The 16,240-nt window shown below is 35.7% G+C and overlaps 1 protein-coding gene across 1 annotated transcript in view; it reads left to right on the forward strand.

The window, feature by feature from the left end:
- The window catches only part of LOC114651981 (caspase-3-like), a 38,330-nt gene extending 22,522 nt beyond the window's left edge, over positions 1-15,808 (forward strand). The window contains exons 4-7 of the mRNA XM_028802117.2: positions 642-770; positions 9,577-9,752; positions 10,310-10,427; positions 13,205-15,808. Of these exons, the coding sequence (XP_028657950.1) occupies positions 642-770; positions 9,577-9,752; positions 10,310-10,427; positions 13,205-13,434 (653 nt within the window). The 3' untranslated portion in view covers positions 13,435-15,808. The remainder of the gene's footprint in view (positions 1-641; positions 771-9,576; positions 9,753-10,309; positions 10,428-13,204) is intronic.
- Positions 15,809-16,240: the final 432 nt, after the last annotated feature.

The following is a 16,240-nucleotide window of genomic DNA, read 5'->3' on the forward strand; positions in this document are numbered from 1 at the left end:
CTGTGTGTTTTTAAATGCTTGTCTTATTATTCTTTATATAATTTCTGAGATTGTCTATTTTAAGGTTCGTATATATCATGATAAGGAATGTATATTAATTTGGAATTCGTTTTTTTCACCCCCAGAAGTCTTTGCTTCCCTTTTTTAATGCAGTCTCTACTAATACTGTTAATAAGGTGACAGAAGGTATTCAAAGTATTGTAGACACCATCTTAAATAAACTAATGTCCTCATTGTTGCGTCACTGGCCGCTATCATCAAAAAAATGCTTTTATAACTTAAGTTTGAAATAATGTACCAGCTGCAGTCCCTAGCAAATTTGTAAAAGCTTCTGATATGAGCATTTTCTTGCAATTCTTTCTCCTTAGAAACCTGGAACAAATCTGAGTTTAATATCTGCCGATGCAATAGAATTTTCACATTTTGGGTTTTACATGTGGCCTTGGAAATGCTACCACCATCTAATGTTAAAATAGAATTTATCCTATATATGTACCTAAAGTCTGTTTTAAACAGCTAGCAATTTAAGAAGATGTACTCTGTTTGTTTATATTGAAATTCAACAAAATATAAACCAATACAAGTTTATCCAGTCTGTCTTTTTATAGATATTAAATATTTGTGTAACTTGTTTTGTACAGGAATGAATGTTCGAAATGGAACTGATGTAGATGCCGCACAACTGCGTCAAACATTTAAAAAGCTGGGGTACAAAGTAAAAGTTGATAATGACCTTAAATGTGCAGAGATTGTAAATAATTTAAAAAAAGGTAAGAAACCTAATTTAGACATATTGAACAGTTGGAACAATGTATTTAACTTAATGTATATTTGTCTAGCTGTTTGGTTTTTTTTTTACTATATTTGGTAATTTGCTGATTTTTTTTTTTTTTTTTTAATACCTTCTGCCATTAATTTTCTAAACTGGTTTATTTCATTATAGGATTCTGCAGAGCAGATGTGTACCCAAAAAGGATAAGGCTCAAGATATGAGCATACTCTGGATGGGATTTCCATCCATGATGGGACACTCTCACTCATTCTACTAGATTAATTTAGAATCCTCAATTAGCAAAATTTCTTTGAAATTTGAGGGGAAACCTTATCCAAGAGAGAACTTGCAAATGCGACACAGATGATTCTATAGCTAAGGAATTCCATAGTTTCAGAACAACCAGATAAAGAGGTGCTCTAAAGATCTCACTTGAATGGTACTGTTAACCCCTTAAGTAATAAAAATAACTTACTATTTATATTAGAATTAACACTAGAATTACCAGAGCCTACAAAAAAACTCATAGATACGGCCCACCTTAAATTCATTCACACCCCTCCCTCAGCGTCTTTTGTCCTGTAAATGTGCCGATTAAGGCAAGCAGCCAGCTATTCCATCCGCCACCGCCGCAGACCGTGCACAACCTTCTCCCAGCTCATGCCTTGATTGATTATCTGAGAGTGAATTAAGTACTGGAGTTTTAGAGTGGAAATAATAGATCACATGCCAGGTCCTCCCTGCATGGAGTTTGTGTATTCTCCTAGAATGTGTGGGTTTCCCCCCATATTACAAAGAAATGTGGATTGGAAATGCTGAATTGGCCCTAGTGTGCATTTTTATTCTGTGATGCGCCCTATACTTGCTCCCCTGCAACCCTGTTCAGAATTAAGTGGGTTTAGAAAGTGGGTGGGTGGATGAATGATGTACTGTCTGAGGATTTCTTCCAAATCGATTTATAAATTTTAATGTGTAATAATAAATTAATACCAGTGAGTATCAGAAGAAGACTTCAAATGTTTAGCTGGAATCATGGTATGATCATCTGTGCCTTGTTGAGAACTGTTAAACAGGTGCATTAAACTGTAGGTCAAAGAGAATAAAACTGAAACACAAGGAAAACATATAGGACAAAACACTACAACCTGTTTTAATTATGTCAGCTAACTTTTTTTTTTTTTTTCTTCTTAAAATTATAAAAATTCTCTTAAGTCATTAAGTTATCATTCTATTAACTGCCTATTTAATGTCAAATTATTTTTAATGTAAGGATTTAATAAGCCCTATCTTTTATAAATGTGTGAGGGCTGAAACAGTTATCTTTTACTACTGACCTACAAAGCAAAGAAATAAGAAGCAGGTGGCCAAATGTATCACTGGAAGATAACCTGTCCAGTTTCATACATTACTGTTTTGTTTCTGCCTACATTTCTATATTATCCTGATATTTCCCTCTACTTACCCTTTACCTATTTTCTTCAAGGATAAGTGTACTCATCAGGTTCATTACTGGGTTGGTTTACTGTTGTACCGTAATTTTAACAAACACACACATAGATATACACACACAACCTAACCACAAAATATATCGTATGAAAGGTGTATACATATGTACATTATTCCCTAGCACTTTAACCCATACATGTACCGTGTTAATAACACATGCACTGTCTGCTTTCCCTAGTACTCCAAGTGACTTACTTATCATTGGCATGAGCAACATACAATGTCTTAGATATGGCTTGGACCAAAATGTTACTTTTGGTCTCCAAGAATATATTTGAACATACAAAGGCTCAACATCCTTGGCTGTAGGCCATTTATCAACCAATGAATGTCATTCTTTAATGCAGTGTTCATTATTGGACAGAACTGTTCATCCTCAGCTCGATAAACCTTGCAGTTTGGATCTTATGGCACTTCCTCACTGCTCCAGGTGCTCTAAATTTACCTTATTACTTCAATCACTCTAGATATGTATACAAAGTTCAAGGTCGTGGTATGTATTAAAGAACAATAATAGTAAGGAAAATAGTAGTAATAGTAGAGAAAAGCCTAAAAGAAAATGTGGATAGCAAAGTCTGAAAATATATATATATATATATATATATAATATTTTTATAAACTTTTTCTACAGATTATAAAGATGTCAAAGATTAATGTCCCAGGGCGGTGTTGATTTAGCAATCAGTGTTCATAGAATTCTTTAGCTGACGATTGGATCAAAATTGCCGCACGTTGCTCTCACCCTCTACTGGCGCTGTTCTCGCCCTCTACATGTTTAGTCCATCATGTTTATTTTAAAATTCGCAACACATGATTGTTACATACACCTGATTGGCTGGCTGTCAATATGATGAATAAATTTGCTCAAACTCTTTAATCTGTGTGAGTGTGTCAGTTTCCCAAACAATAACGTTTTTGATGTTTTAAGAACTTTCCTGTCCCAAGCTGCAAACTAATTTAGTCCTAAGTGCAACCGATGTTACTGTGCATTGATTACTAGTACAGTTCGGTAAAAGAGGATGCCTTGATGTTAAAATTGCCCATGCAAGTGTCTTGTATTTAAATTTATCTTGTTTGGCTTGAGTGAAATACATTGGCAAATATAGACACAAAATTGAAGATTTTGCACACCAGAACACTCCACCCCAATTGTTTTGTCTTGGTAGAGTTCTATATTACTTTATTTTCCCCTTTTGTATTCTTTATTGTGTAGCCTTTGTCAGAATGCCTCAAATCCCATAGACTTACCACTGTTTATAAGGTATTGTACTTTATAAATTTTCTCCACCTACCATTCTAAATCTATAACCTCAGGCAATTGCACACAAGGAGGAGTTAGTTGAAACTTTAGTTAATGTATTATTGCTAATATTCATAAAATAACAGTAAGCAAAGTACAAGTCAACATTGGCAACCATACAGCCTGTTAAATGCAGATGTGTAGTTTAAGGAGGCACACAGACTTGTAGTTACTTTAAATATCTCTAGTTAAGCCATCATTTCTAGCTTTCTTCAAGACAGGCCACACGCCTGTGTCAATATGGCTGCTGAGCTGTGCTCTTCAGTGTGCTATCCTTTTCATGGTAATGGTGAGAGAGAGAAGAAGGGGTAAAGCAGCCAAATTTATACATTCTCTGTTCACATCCTACGGCCAACAGGGCATTGTGTTACAGAATGGTTTCTGATTCAAAGCCAAACAGCCAACTTTAGACCAATAGAATTCTGGTACAACACATCCATCAACTGCTGTATTTATGGCTTTGTGATGGCCCACAGGCTGTTAGTCCAATATAGTCATTCTTGCCAAACTGGTTTTAGGCACTTCCACCCCCTTACTACCTTTTTATTACATACCCTCAAGTAGTGATTTGGTTAGCTGAATCTTGCCAAATTGGTTTTAGGCATTTCCCCCAAATGTGTAATAAAAGACTTTAAACTTGAAAACTTCTCACCAGTAAAACGTTACTATTACAGTTGTTTTGTCTAAATTACAAATAAAGACATACAAAATATTTCTCAACTTACATGCAAAATTACACACCACAACAATTTCCAAATGCAAATTACACAAATTGTGACAATTATGAAACTTCAAAATAATCTCAATTAGTTTGTTTTAATGTTTGATATGTGCAATATGCTTATAAGGTATGTAAGAAGTGTTTTAATGTAGAATTGAATGTCTGTTGAGAATACAAAGTTCAATATTTTTATTCAAGCATAGGATACAAAATGGATTTAGGGGCATGGCCCCAGACTCGGGTAAATGTTAAAATGAGACCATAAGTCAGAAAAGGTGAATTTCCCTTTTAACAAAATGTAGGTAAATTCCAGTTATATACACATGCATACATAAATGTATATATGTAGCTTTGCACATTGCAAGTAAATCATCTCAACCACCTAAAATCATATCAATCTGCTAATGTTGTTATATAGTAGTTGTAGTAGTGAATGTGAAAGGGTAACCTGTACATGGGTTAGGGGTGGAACACCCCCTTAAATGTGAAAACTGGTGAATGATACTTAGGCCTCCCAACTATGGTGGTGTGTGTCACAGTGGGATATTTTACTGATGCAATTGCTTTTTGATTTATTTATTTTTCTTACCCTGCTGCTCAACAGGTGCTAGAATGCACATGCAGTTGCCATAATGAGCAAATTTCCATTTAGTTGTTGTCACAAACTTGACTCAGAGACACAAAGTTTTGTGGCAGCCACCCTTGTAATTGCTACCCTGGCTGCAAAGTCGTAAAATTGTATACAGCACTGATGTGCACAAAACTGAGGGAAAAGGTGGAGGCTTTTAAAGAGGAAGACAGAAAGTGAGATCAAAGGGGATGGGCTCATGAAGGTCTTCAGCCATAGGTTCGAGCCTGGACGTGACATCACAGGGGCCGGAGCCAGCAAGGACTCCTTCCATAGGCTCCGTCCCAGAAGTGACATCAAGAGGACCAGGTAGAATCTCCCGTGAATGGTCTGCAGGAAAGGGAGAAAAAGAGTCATTGCACTCTGCCACATCCCAGTATAACTCGGAACTGCCCTTACTCAAGCCCTTTAGCTGCCTCCCATGCGCACGTTTGTGACACACATCCCAGTATAACTCGGAACTGCCCTTACTCAAGCCCTTTAGCTGCCTCCCATGCGCACGTTTGTGACACTGTGTAGCAAGAGCATGGCATCAACTGGGGTTGGCTGCACAAACAAATAGGAGAGGAGTGAGTAAGAAAGGAGAAAATGAAATTGAGAAGTGAGCGAGGGCTTGAAAAAGCCGAGACCTGAGAAGGATAACAAGAGCTCTACTCTGGTTTCAGAGAGAGAGGAGTGACCACATGGGAGGAGATGTCAGCATCTGCTGAATAACTAGGGGAGGAGTGAGTGCAGAAGGTAGCTGGTGTTGAGTACTTTTCAAACCAAAAATAATATTAAATATTTTGAGAGGGAGTGATCCAGACACAAGTACACAAACACAAGGGTACAAATGACATGTATTTTATTACACTATATTACTTTCACAGATTATTCTCCAATGCACCAGTAATTACAAGCACAATCCAATACTATTATTTCCTCCACTCTCCTCTAGGTAAGCCTCGTCCTCTACCTCCTGACTCCCACTCCCCGAGTGAGGCGAGATGTCACCTTGGATTTGGGAGCTCTTCCTGTGCCATGGCAATGCATGGTGGAAGCACTTACGGGTTGCACAGTGGCTGCCCATAACAGGGAGGTCCTCTGCCAATATTGACCCCTGGTGACCTCCAAGGACCCAGAAAGTGTTTCTGTTCTGTATTCCAAACCATGACCCAGTCAGAGATAACACAGACCCCTCTCATTCTGGGGGACGAATTGTCCATTCATTAATTGTTTCTCCTGACTGGGATAGAAATGTACACTTGTAGCCAAACATTTTTAGAATGACACAAGTATTGGTTTTCACAAAGTTTGCTGCTTCAGTGTTTTTAAATCTTTTTATCAGTTGTTTCTATGGTATAATGAAGTATAATAAGTTTCAAAGGCTTTTATTGACAGTTACATTAAGTTTATGCAAACAGTCAATATTTCCAAGTGTTGGCCCTTATTTTTCAATACCTCTGCAGTTCACATGTTGACAATCAACTTCTGGGCCTAACCTTGACTGATGGCAGTCCATTCTTGCATAATCAATCCTTGGAGTTTGTCAGAATTTTGGGGTTTTTGTTTGTCCACCCGCCTCTTAAGGATTGACCACAAGTTCTTAATGTGATTATGGTCTGGGGAGTTTCCTGGCCATGGACCCAAAGTTTCAATGTTTTGTTCCCATAAATCCATTTCAGTGCATTTTATGTATATATAAAAAGGAATTCATATCTTTGTGTACAGTATATGAAAGAAAAAACAGATGTAGCCTGCACACACAAACATATCTGCAACCCCCAGTTTGGGATAGCATTAAGACACTTATGCTAACTTGCAGATAGTTGGGAAGTTCCTAAAACCAGGATCATCTTGAAGGCTGTCTTTCATATCCTTTAGAATCATCTAATGTAAGTATAATTCCTTGCATCTCAGTCTAATTAAAACAAGGCAACTCATAGAGCACCCTATCAATAGTAGAAATCAAGTGCAGATAAACCTGTCCTCTGAGTTAATTGGAGGAGGAGGTTGGGAGCATGTGCTGTTGGTGCATTGCAACATCGACCATATGCCAAAGCACGTGTATTGGGACCCAAGTGCAGTGGGTGATGCCTCGGAACCACACTGGAACAGTATGAGGTTTTTTTTTTTTCTTATACACACATATAAAATATATACACACACACACAGTCATATGAAAAAGTTTGGGAAAAACTAATCAAATGTGAAAAACTGGCTGTGCAAAAATTTGGGTACCCTTGCAATTTTGCTGATTTGAATGCATGTAACTGCTCAATACTGATTACTTGCATCAAACTGGTTGGATTAGCTCGTTAAGCCTTGAACTTCATAGACAGGTGTGTCCAATCATGAGAAAAGGTATTTAAGGTGGTCAATTGCAAGTTGTGCTTCCCTTTGACTCTCCTCTGAAGAGTGACAGCATGGGATCCTCAAAGCAAATCTCAAAAGATCTGAAAACAAAGATTGTTCAGTAACCTGGTTTAGGGGAAGGCTACAAAAAGCTGTCAGTTTCAACTGTAACAAATGTAATCAGGAAATGGAAGGCCACAGACACAGTTGCTGTTAAACCCAAGTCTGGCAGGCCAAGAAAAATACAGGAGCGGCATATGCGCAGGATTGTGAGAATGGTTACAGACAACCCACAGATCATCTCCAAAGACCTGCAAGAACATCTTGCTGCAGATGTACATCTGTATCTGTACATCATTCTACAATTCAGCGCAATTTGCACAAAGAACATCTGTATGGCAGGGTGATGAGAAAGAAGCCCTTTCTGTACTTACCCCACAAACTGAGTCGCTTGTTGTATGCAAACACTCATTTAGACAAGCCAGATTCATTTTGGAACAAAGTGTTTGGACTGATGAGACAAAAATTGAGTTATTTGGTCATAACAAAAAGGGCTTTGCATGGTGGAAGAAGAACACCGCATTCCAAGAAAAACACCTGCTACCTACTGTCAAATTTGGTGGAGGTTCCATCATCCTGTGGGGCTGTGTGGCTAGTTCAGGGACCCTTGTTAAAGTCGAGGGTCAGAAGAATTCAACCCAATATCAACAAATTCTTCAGGATAATGTTCTAGCATCAGTCACAAAGTTGAAGCTATGCAGGGGTTGGATATTCCAACAAGACAATGACCCAAAACACAGTTCGAAATCTACAAAAACATTCATGCAGAGGAAGAAGTACAATGTTCTGGAATGGCCATCACAGTCCCCTAACTTGAATATCATCGAAAATCTATGGGATGATTTGAAGCAGGCTGTCCATGCTCGGCAGCCATCAAATTTAACTGGACTGTAGAGATTTTCTATGGAAGAATGATCAAAGATACCTCCATCCAGAATCCAGACACTCATCAAGGACTATAGGAGGTGTCTAGAGGCTGTTATATTTGCAAAAGGGGGCTCAACTAAGTATTGATGTAATATCTCTGTTGGGGTACCCAAATTTATGCGCCTGTCTAATTTTGTTATGATGCATATTGCATATTTTCTGTTAATCTAATAAACTTAATGTCACTGCTGAAATACTACTGTTTACATAAGGCATGTCATATATTAAAAGGAAGTTGCTACTTTGAAAGCTCAGCCAATGATAAACAAAAATCCAAAGAATTAGGAGGGGTTCCCAAACTTTTTCATATGACTGTGTGTGTGTGTGTGTGTATATTATATATAATAAAATATACATACATAAAAATAAAAAGAGTGACTGGAGTGCCAATCCTGCCACCAACTCACAATTGAACCTTGAGCAAAGCACTTAACCTGCAGTTACTTCGTCCTGGATATGACATTAACCTGCATCCAGCCCTGAAAGCAGGTCATGAGTTAGAATATTATGCAGTAACTTGTATTGTATATTATCTCACTACATACAGTTATGTTTAAAATGTACAGTCTTTTCCAAAAAATAATGCTGATAAACTAAGCATTGTTCTTTTTTTTTTTTATATAATAAGAAACTCCAATTTTCTGATGAGCAGCATACCTAGGCAGATTTTATCACAGGGGGTACGGAATGAGAAAGTTATGCTGGAAGCATAAATTGTAAATGATCATTTTCTTATGGTCTAAAAAACTATCAGCAACCTAAATATAACTTTCATTTAAGGTAGAAATTAAATTTGTTTTATAGAAATTCAATTAAAAGATGTAAATGTCTTAATCTTAAAACTGGTCAGTTTCTACATAAATTATAAATCCTTAAATAATATAATGCAGTGTCTGATCACATACTGTTTAGCACATTATAGAATAAATGTATTTTGTAACTTTTTTTTGCAAATTTAGTGCATAGCATTTATCTCAATTGTCATTTAAATATAATTCATCAAAGTCTTCTGTTTTTATTTTTAGCTCTAGTAGCTTTACCTTTCTCCTTGGAGTTATGTATTGCACATAAAGTCTCACAATGCAGTAATCAAGTCTAGGTTGCTGTAAACTTTGTATTCTCTGTGGTTCTTACTGAAATTTTGCATCCTGTGTTTAAGATTATAGACCTTGTTTTACGGGGTTGCTAAAACATGCACTGACTGCTCTCTGACTTCTTTGCACTCCACTAGCACAGAACTGTGACATCATCAGATAATATATTTGTGACTTAAATTTTGCATGTACAGACTTTGAAAATATTTAAACCAGGTACTGTGTTTATTTCAGTGGCTTCGGAAGACCACACGAATGAGGCCTCTCTTGTCTGTGCACTGCTAAGCCATGGAGATGATGGGAAAATTTATGGCACAGATGGTTTTTTGGACGTTAAAATCCTAACTGACTTTTTCAAAGGAGATAAATGTAGAAGTCTGGTTGGTAAACCTAAACTATTTTTCATACAGGTAAAGCAATGAATTATGTCTTATTTAAAACCGTACCATTCTGGTTATATTTAAGATTTTGGGGTAGTTTAAGTTCTCACCTGCATTTACCTTCTTAATATTTTTAGCTTGAAAAGTATATAAGTAATTGAATTGTTATTATTAGTACCATCATGAAATTAGAAGTAAACTTTAAAATATACTGACTTCGTTTAAATAAATTGCTTTATGTAATGCATACTTTTAACAACTAATTATTATCCATCTTTCTACTTAATTAATCCTCCTAAACCCTGGAGTTATATCTACAAAATAAGAATAAATAGTTATAATGCTTAACGTAAGCCTTAACTGCAACTGTGCTTCCAGTGTTTTTCTTTGATTTGTTTAGTTTGGATTAATGATTTTAGAAACCCATAGTTCTATTTTTTTTTCTTTTGTTGACAACAGTACCTTTCCATCTTCTTCACAAAAAAACAAATATTTAAGTTTTGAATGTTTTGTTTTATCTTACTATGATTATTCAGTAATGTCTTTCCTGTTGATCTTTTATACTCTTTTGTATTGTAAATTTTAAGGCATGTAGAGGCACAGAGTTGGATGGAGGAATTGAATGTGATAGTATGGAAAGTGATGGTCCTGCCCAAAGGATTCCTGTGGAGGCAGACTTCTTGTATGCATTTTCTACTGCTCCAGGTAATATTTTCTGTTTTAAATCTTCATGACATGGGCTAATATTTATTTTTTTAGTGTATATTTTAGAGTATTCATTTTCATACATTTCTTCAGGCAGAATTGGGACGTTTTTCCTACATATCCATCCCTTTTCTAGATAGGACAGCAGTCCATCACAGGAAACATACTTTAACACTGAATCATGTTAGGACAGCCATTTTACTAAATAATTAACAAAAGCTATAGAAATTAAGTAATATTCACCTAGCTTTCATTTAAGGCTAGTCAAAAAATTATATCTTGATTTAATGTTTAATTTCAGACAGTAACAGTCTTCAATGATATACAGTAGCTTTTCACATAATTTCAATAGAACTTGAAAGAAAAGCAGTGCAAAACTCCTGTAATAAGATTAAACGGTCTGGAGTTAAACATGTTAACATTTTTTGGAGAGCTGAAACCATAAAATAAACTTAGGAACACAAATTAAATAAGTTCATGTAATAATTAAAATTCTTGAACATGGAACACTAGAGGATTTGTATTACTGTCTCTGGCTAAAATCATTTCCTGGCATAGCTGGCAGAAGACCATTTTCTGCTTTGGTGTTAGTTTTAAATCCAAACAATCAATGAAGCACCCTTCTTTTCAACAATTTTGTAGCTTATTCCTGTCTGGATAGCTCAGTCTTTCCCATTTCTGTTCATGTTTGAGTTTGTAGATGTAGGATGTCACACATGCATTTGTCGTCTTGGTAAAGAGGATTTCCATGTGCTTGTATTGGCCATGGTGATCATAGATGCACCTTACTGTAAACATCAGAACCACTTAACATGAATAATGCTGATCCTGTCAGATTTACGAACATCAGCAAGATTAAGATTATAATAATTAAATAACGAGTTAAAATATGGTAGAATTTTAAACTATAATGGCTCATTAGTGTTAAATTCCATACCCCATTTTACAATGTTGGAACTAGCGCAATTAAATATCTATTTCCATCCAGTATAACCAATATAGAAAAGTCCCTGTCTCTATAACTAATTGAAGATGTCTGAATATTCAAAAGGTTTTGGAATGTAAGGCTCCTGATTTACACAAAATCTATAGTCAGACATCCCATGACCAGTGTAAAGAAGAATGTGTTTTTTTAATTGCTTTAAACCATATTATTTTGTGATTTTACTGTAAATGCAAACAAAAAAGAAGCCAAAAAAATCCAAAATGTAAAATGCGAACAAAAAATTAAAGCAAATTACCTCATAAAATAGGGACGTTTTTGGACCAGTAGCAAGAGAGAATTGAACTTGATATGTTCCTGGAAATTTATTTTCTTTACCAAATTTCAATTGTATGGCAAGAAATTTGAGTTTTTAGTGCAGATTTAAGTTGGTTAAGACACACATTGTGTCTCTTCTTTGTCACACCTCAAAGCAGACTGCTGATCTACTGCACCTAATTTTAAATGAATCTTTGCCTCTGAACAATACCACTTCTAAAAATGTAAAAATCTGTTGCATTCTATTTTTAATAACAAAACTCAAAATAAATCGGGGATTTGCTGTGTTAACTCCATTATACAGCAAAAAAAAATAAGCTGATCATTTACAGTGCAAGAGATCATTACTGACTGTTGTAAACCATTTCAGTGTACAGCGGAGGTCAAATTTATAAAACTTGCATACACACAAAAAGAGGCTCAAAATGTGCATATAGAGCTTTCCACGCAAGTGTCAGGATTTATGAAAGAAAATTTGACAGGAGAATGTACAACTCTGACACATCTGTATGCAACATTTTAGAGAAATTGGGATAAAAGGCAACCCCCTTGACCAATTTCATAAATGCAAGCCGAAACAGATAACAAATCACACGTATAATAATTCATATCATTAAGTCATTATCAGAATATATGCTGACATAACTAACACCTTACACTGCAAAAGTGATAAGGTAATTAAAATGGAGTCTATATGTTGTAATTAAGGGTGCCAATGCTGTAAATATGCATTAAAGAACTTTTTTTTTCCCCCAGTTTATACTGGCTTCCTGGTATCACTTCTTAGAGAGCTGACTGAGAGATTAGCATTATCTTAGCCAAGCTTCATTCCATAATGCCCGCTTGTGCTGGAAGCCATTAACCAACGGATGAGGCACTACATTCTGGTTTTGTTTGGTATCATTGTAAATACTTAAAACATAACAGGTTTTCACCAACATCAAAATTCAATTTGTAGCAGTGTCTTGTTTTCCTAATGTAATTGGAGCACTTTACAGCATTCATATTGCAGTAAACGCATCTAGCAAGAACGAAGCTGCTTTTGTTTACCTTAACCAGTTATATTCCTTTAATGCACTGAACCTTGGCAAATTTGTGGCTTGTGTTTTTTCTCGCTTAGTGAGATGAAGTAGCATTGGCAAACGACTTTCTGTTGGTGCTGTATTTGGTGACTGACTTTTTGGTAAGGTTACTGACTGAACCCTCACTTTTTTTCCATATAGCCAAACTATTCACTGTAAGAGCAATCATGTTATTGCATGTGCCAGGTGATAATGGGTACCTGCTCAAATGCTTCCAACCCCCAGGGTGCAGAGGAGAGGTGCTACAATGCTTCGTCAGGAGTGAAGTTGCTCTCCCAGCCAATGATGTCCTGCAACATCATGATTTAAATACCATAAGTCGTGTGTTTTAATTTTTTTCCCTTAAATATGTCTCTCTTCTTGATCCGCCTTGTTTTTAATTTCCTGCCAAATAATATGATCTTTAAAAGTAACACTTGTTCCTCTTGTTTCAGGATATTATTCTTGGAGGAACACCACCACTGGCTCATGGTTTATACAGTCTTTGTGTGAAATGCTGAATAAATATGGGAGTGAGCTGGAGCTAATGCAGATACTCACTCGTGTTAACAACAGAGTGGCTATGGATTTTGAGTCTGCATCAAACATTCCTGGCTTCAATACCAAGAAGCAGATCCCATGCATCATTTCTATGCTAACCAAAGAAGTGTATTTTAGGTTATAAAAAGTCATATAATGTGTGTGTGTGATAAGTATCATGTTATACTTGAGGGATTTTAGTATTTTTACTTTTTACCCACACTTCCATTTGAGTCAACACTGAACCTTCTCATGGAGTTAACTGAAAGATATATTACTTATATATTTTAAGTTTTCCCTAAATAGTTTAAAATAACTTTGAGACATAAACACAACACACATCTTTATGGGTGCAAATGAATTTGACAAAGTCACTGCTTAAATTTTATTTATTTGAATAGAACGTGTCTGTTTCATATGAAAATGAATATTGAAATTCAAATTTGACACTTACTAAAACACTTTGTTTTTAGTAAGGTTCTTTTATCTTTCTAGTATTTTATCTTGTTTATGAAGCTGACTTATTTTGAACTATTCAAATTTTAATGCAAGTCTTTAAAGTTCATTCAAAATATATTGAACTATTTGCAGTGTTGAATGGTCATGGGATGTTGGTAGGGGTTACATAGGATAATCGTCTCCTGATGTGTGTTCTCCTTAAAAGTTTCTGTGCCACAAAGTTTGCTTACTAAACCCTACTGGAAGAAAGTTTAAAGTTTCCTTGAAAACTGCAGTACATTCTGAAACCGGCGTAATCCATTTCAGAGTTGAAGTGTGCTGGAGTTTATCATGGCAGCTTCTAACAAAAACCAGGAACCAGGGAGTGGGTGAAAACTCCATAGCCAGCAACCAGGTGAACTATTCAAAACTAGGATGCTGGTGCTAACCACTGTATTCCTTTAGTATTGAATCGGTACTAAAATTTTGATTTTGGACTTCAGTACCAGTACAAAACTGTTCTAAACAAAATAACGGATAACTCCCAAACCCGTTGTCTTATTCAAGCCTCCCTGGTGGGCTTCGCCATCTCTCATCACTACACCCAGCTTCCCACTTGATACCCATGAACTTCCAGTTGTGTTGATGTGTGTAGTTCTGTTTCATATCTACAAAAGGAATGTTTTTCCACAACTGCAATAGCAGGTGCCCCAGGATTAGGAGTGGAAGCTAAGAGGAAAGCTGACATTTACTTCCTGTACCGAATAACCCAAAATGCTGATACTATACCATTTTGAAATTTGGGTTTTTTCGGTACTGTGCCACCTTAGTCCCCATGCTACAACCCCTATAAACATTGAGGTATGTTATGCCAGACATGTTCTCCGATATCAATGTTTAATGGCCGTACACATTATTTCTGGTGTTTTTCTTTAGTGTACTGTAATTAATCTTGGTTTATTTGTAGCAGTATCACATATGTTTTTTTTTCCTCTATTGTTTGATTTTTGCGAATCCTTTTTAGATGAGTATATGCCATCTAAAAATGTTGACATGCAGGTGTCTTTTGATAATTTTTGTAATCTGCACACTGTTTCTACAAATCTACAAGTTTCCTCCATGTAAAAGGCAAGGATTAGTTTGACTTAACAATTGGGGTGTCAATATCAAATATTTGGCATTGGATAAAGTGTGTTTTTTATAAATCTTTTTGGACATTTTGTTATCCATGCTTTGAGTCTTTTAAGTAACTATAAATTTAGATGCTTGGAATGGCAGAATGTGACTCAGGTGCTTGATATCAGCTGAACATCTCTTTAAGAGTTAAATTGTAACAATAAGGTGTTGTTTAGTCTTCAGGAAAACATCAAGTTGCCAGAGTTGTTCGTGTTTACTCTTGACACCATGTACACAGTGTTGCAACAATTACTATTACTGAAAACAATGTGTGCTATGTGATAGGCTTACCAAGCTCTTTTAACATACTCAGGGAGCAACATGAATAATCAGCTGTTGCAGAGTCATTTAATGACAAATATTCTTGAATCAAAGCATATGAAATCAGTGACCCAGCTGTTTTACTTGATAAATCATGCAGTGATATTTAGTGACAATCATCAGTTAAGAAGAATTGTCTTGTATGTTTCAGAATCAGTGATGCATGCATTTTTGTCTATTAAGATGACTAATGATGTTTTGCTTTTCTTTTTTAAGAGTTGATCCTATTCATATTGTAGAAGCTTTAAATAACAGATTTTGAGTGAATATGTAAATGGATTGTGACTACTTTAATATCATTTGCATGTGCGCTAAAAACAAATAATGCATACATCTCTTTATTTTATGACCTTTTTATCCCATTACCAAAAGTTATAAATTTCAGCATTTGGTGTGTAGTGCAGACCAACCCTGCAGCTTCATTCCATTACTGAGCAGATTCACCCACATTTGCTCATTTTCAGGCTGTTTTCTCACTCAAAGAGAAGAAGTAGATTTGTAAATTTTTACATATGATGCTTTGATTCCTAGGGTTACTTATGCCGTAGTTGTAAAAAAAAAAAAAAAAAAAAAGCTACACCAACTGCACTAGCGGGGGCAACACCAGGCCCCCGACTTTCTCTATAAAACAAGTTTTGTTAAACAGAAGTTTCTGTCAAAGGCATTTCATTGATTGGTCAAGAAATTGACTAAAAAGCATTTATTAGTCTTAACTTAAGGTTATGACATACATTTCTATACATGTGAAATAAAATTCAGTATTTTGTAACATTGTAACAAAAGTGGAATTCATAGACCATATTATTAATTTGAACTTTCATTTGTTTTCATTCTGCTTTTCCAAGTAGAGGGTTTATGTTGGCAATTAGAATTGACCCTTTAGCAAAAAAATAGTTTATTAAAGTTTATTTTTCTTTTATGGTCAACATTAAGGATAATGTCTGCACATTTAAAGGTGCAATTGCAAAGACGAGAAATATTTGTACATTACATTCTGATTTTGTAGGGAGCTGCAC

The sequence above is a fragment of the Erpetoichthys calabaricus genome, chromosome 5 (genome assembly GCF_900747795.2).
Source record: "Erpetoichthys calabaricus chromosome 5, fErpCal1.3, whole genome shotgun sequence".
Taxonomy (NCBI): domain Eukaryota; kingdom Metazoa; phylum Chordata; class Cladistia; order Polypteriformes; family Polypteridae; genus Erpetoichthys; species Erpetoichthys calabaricus.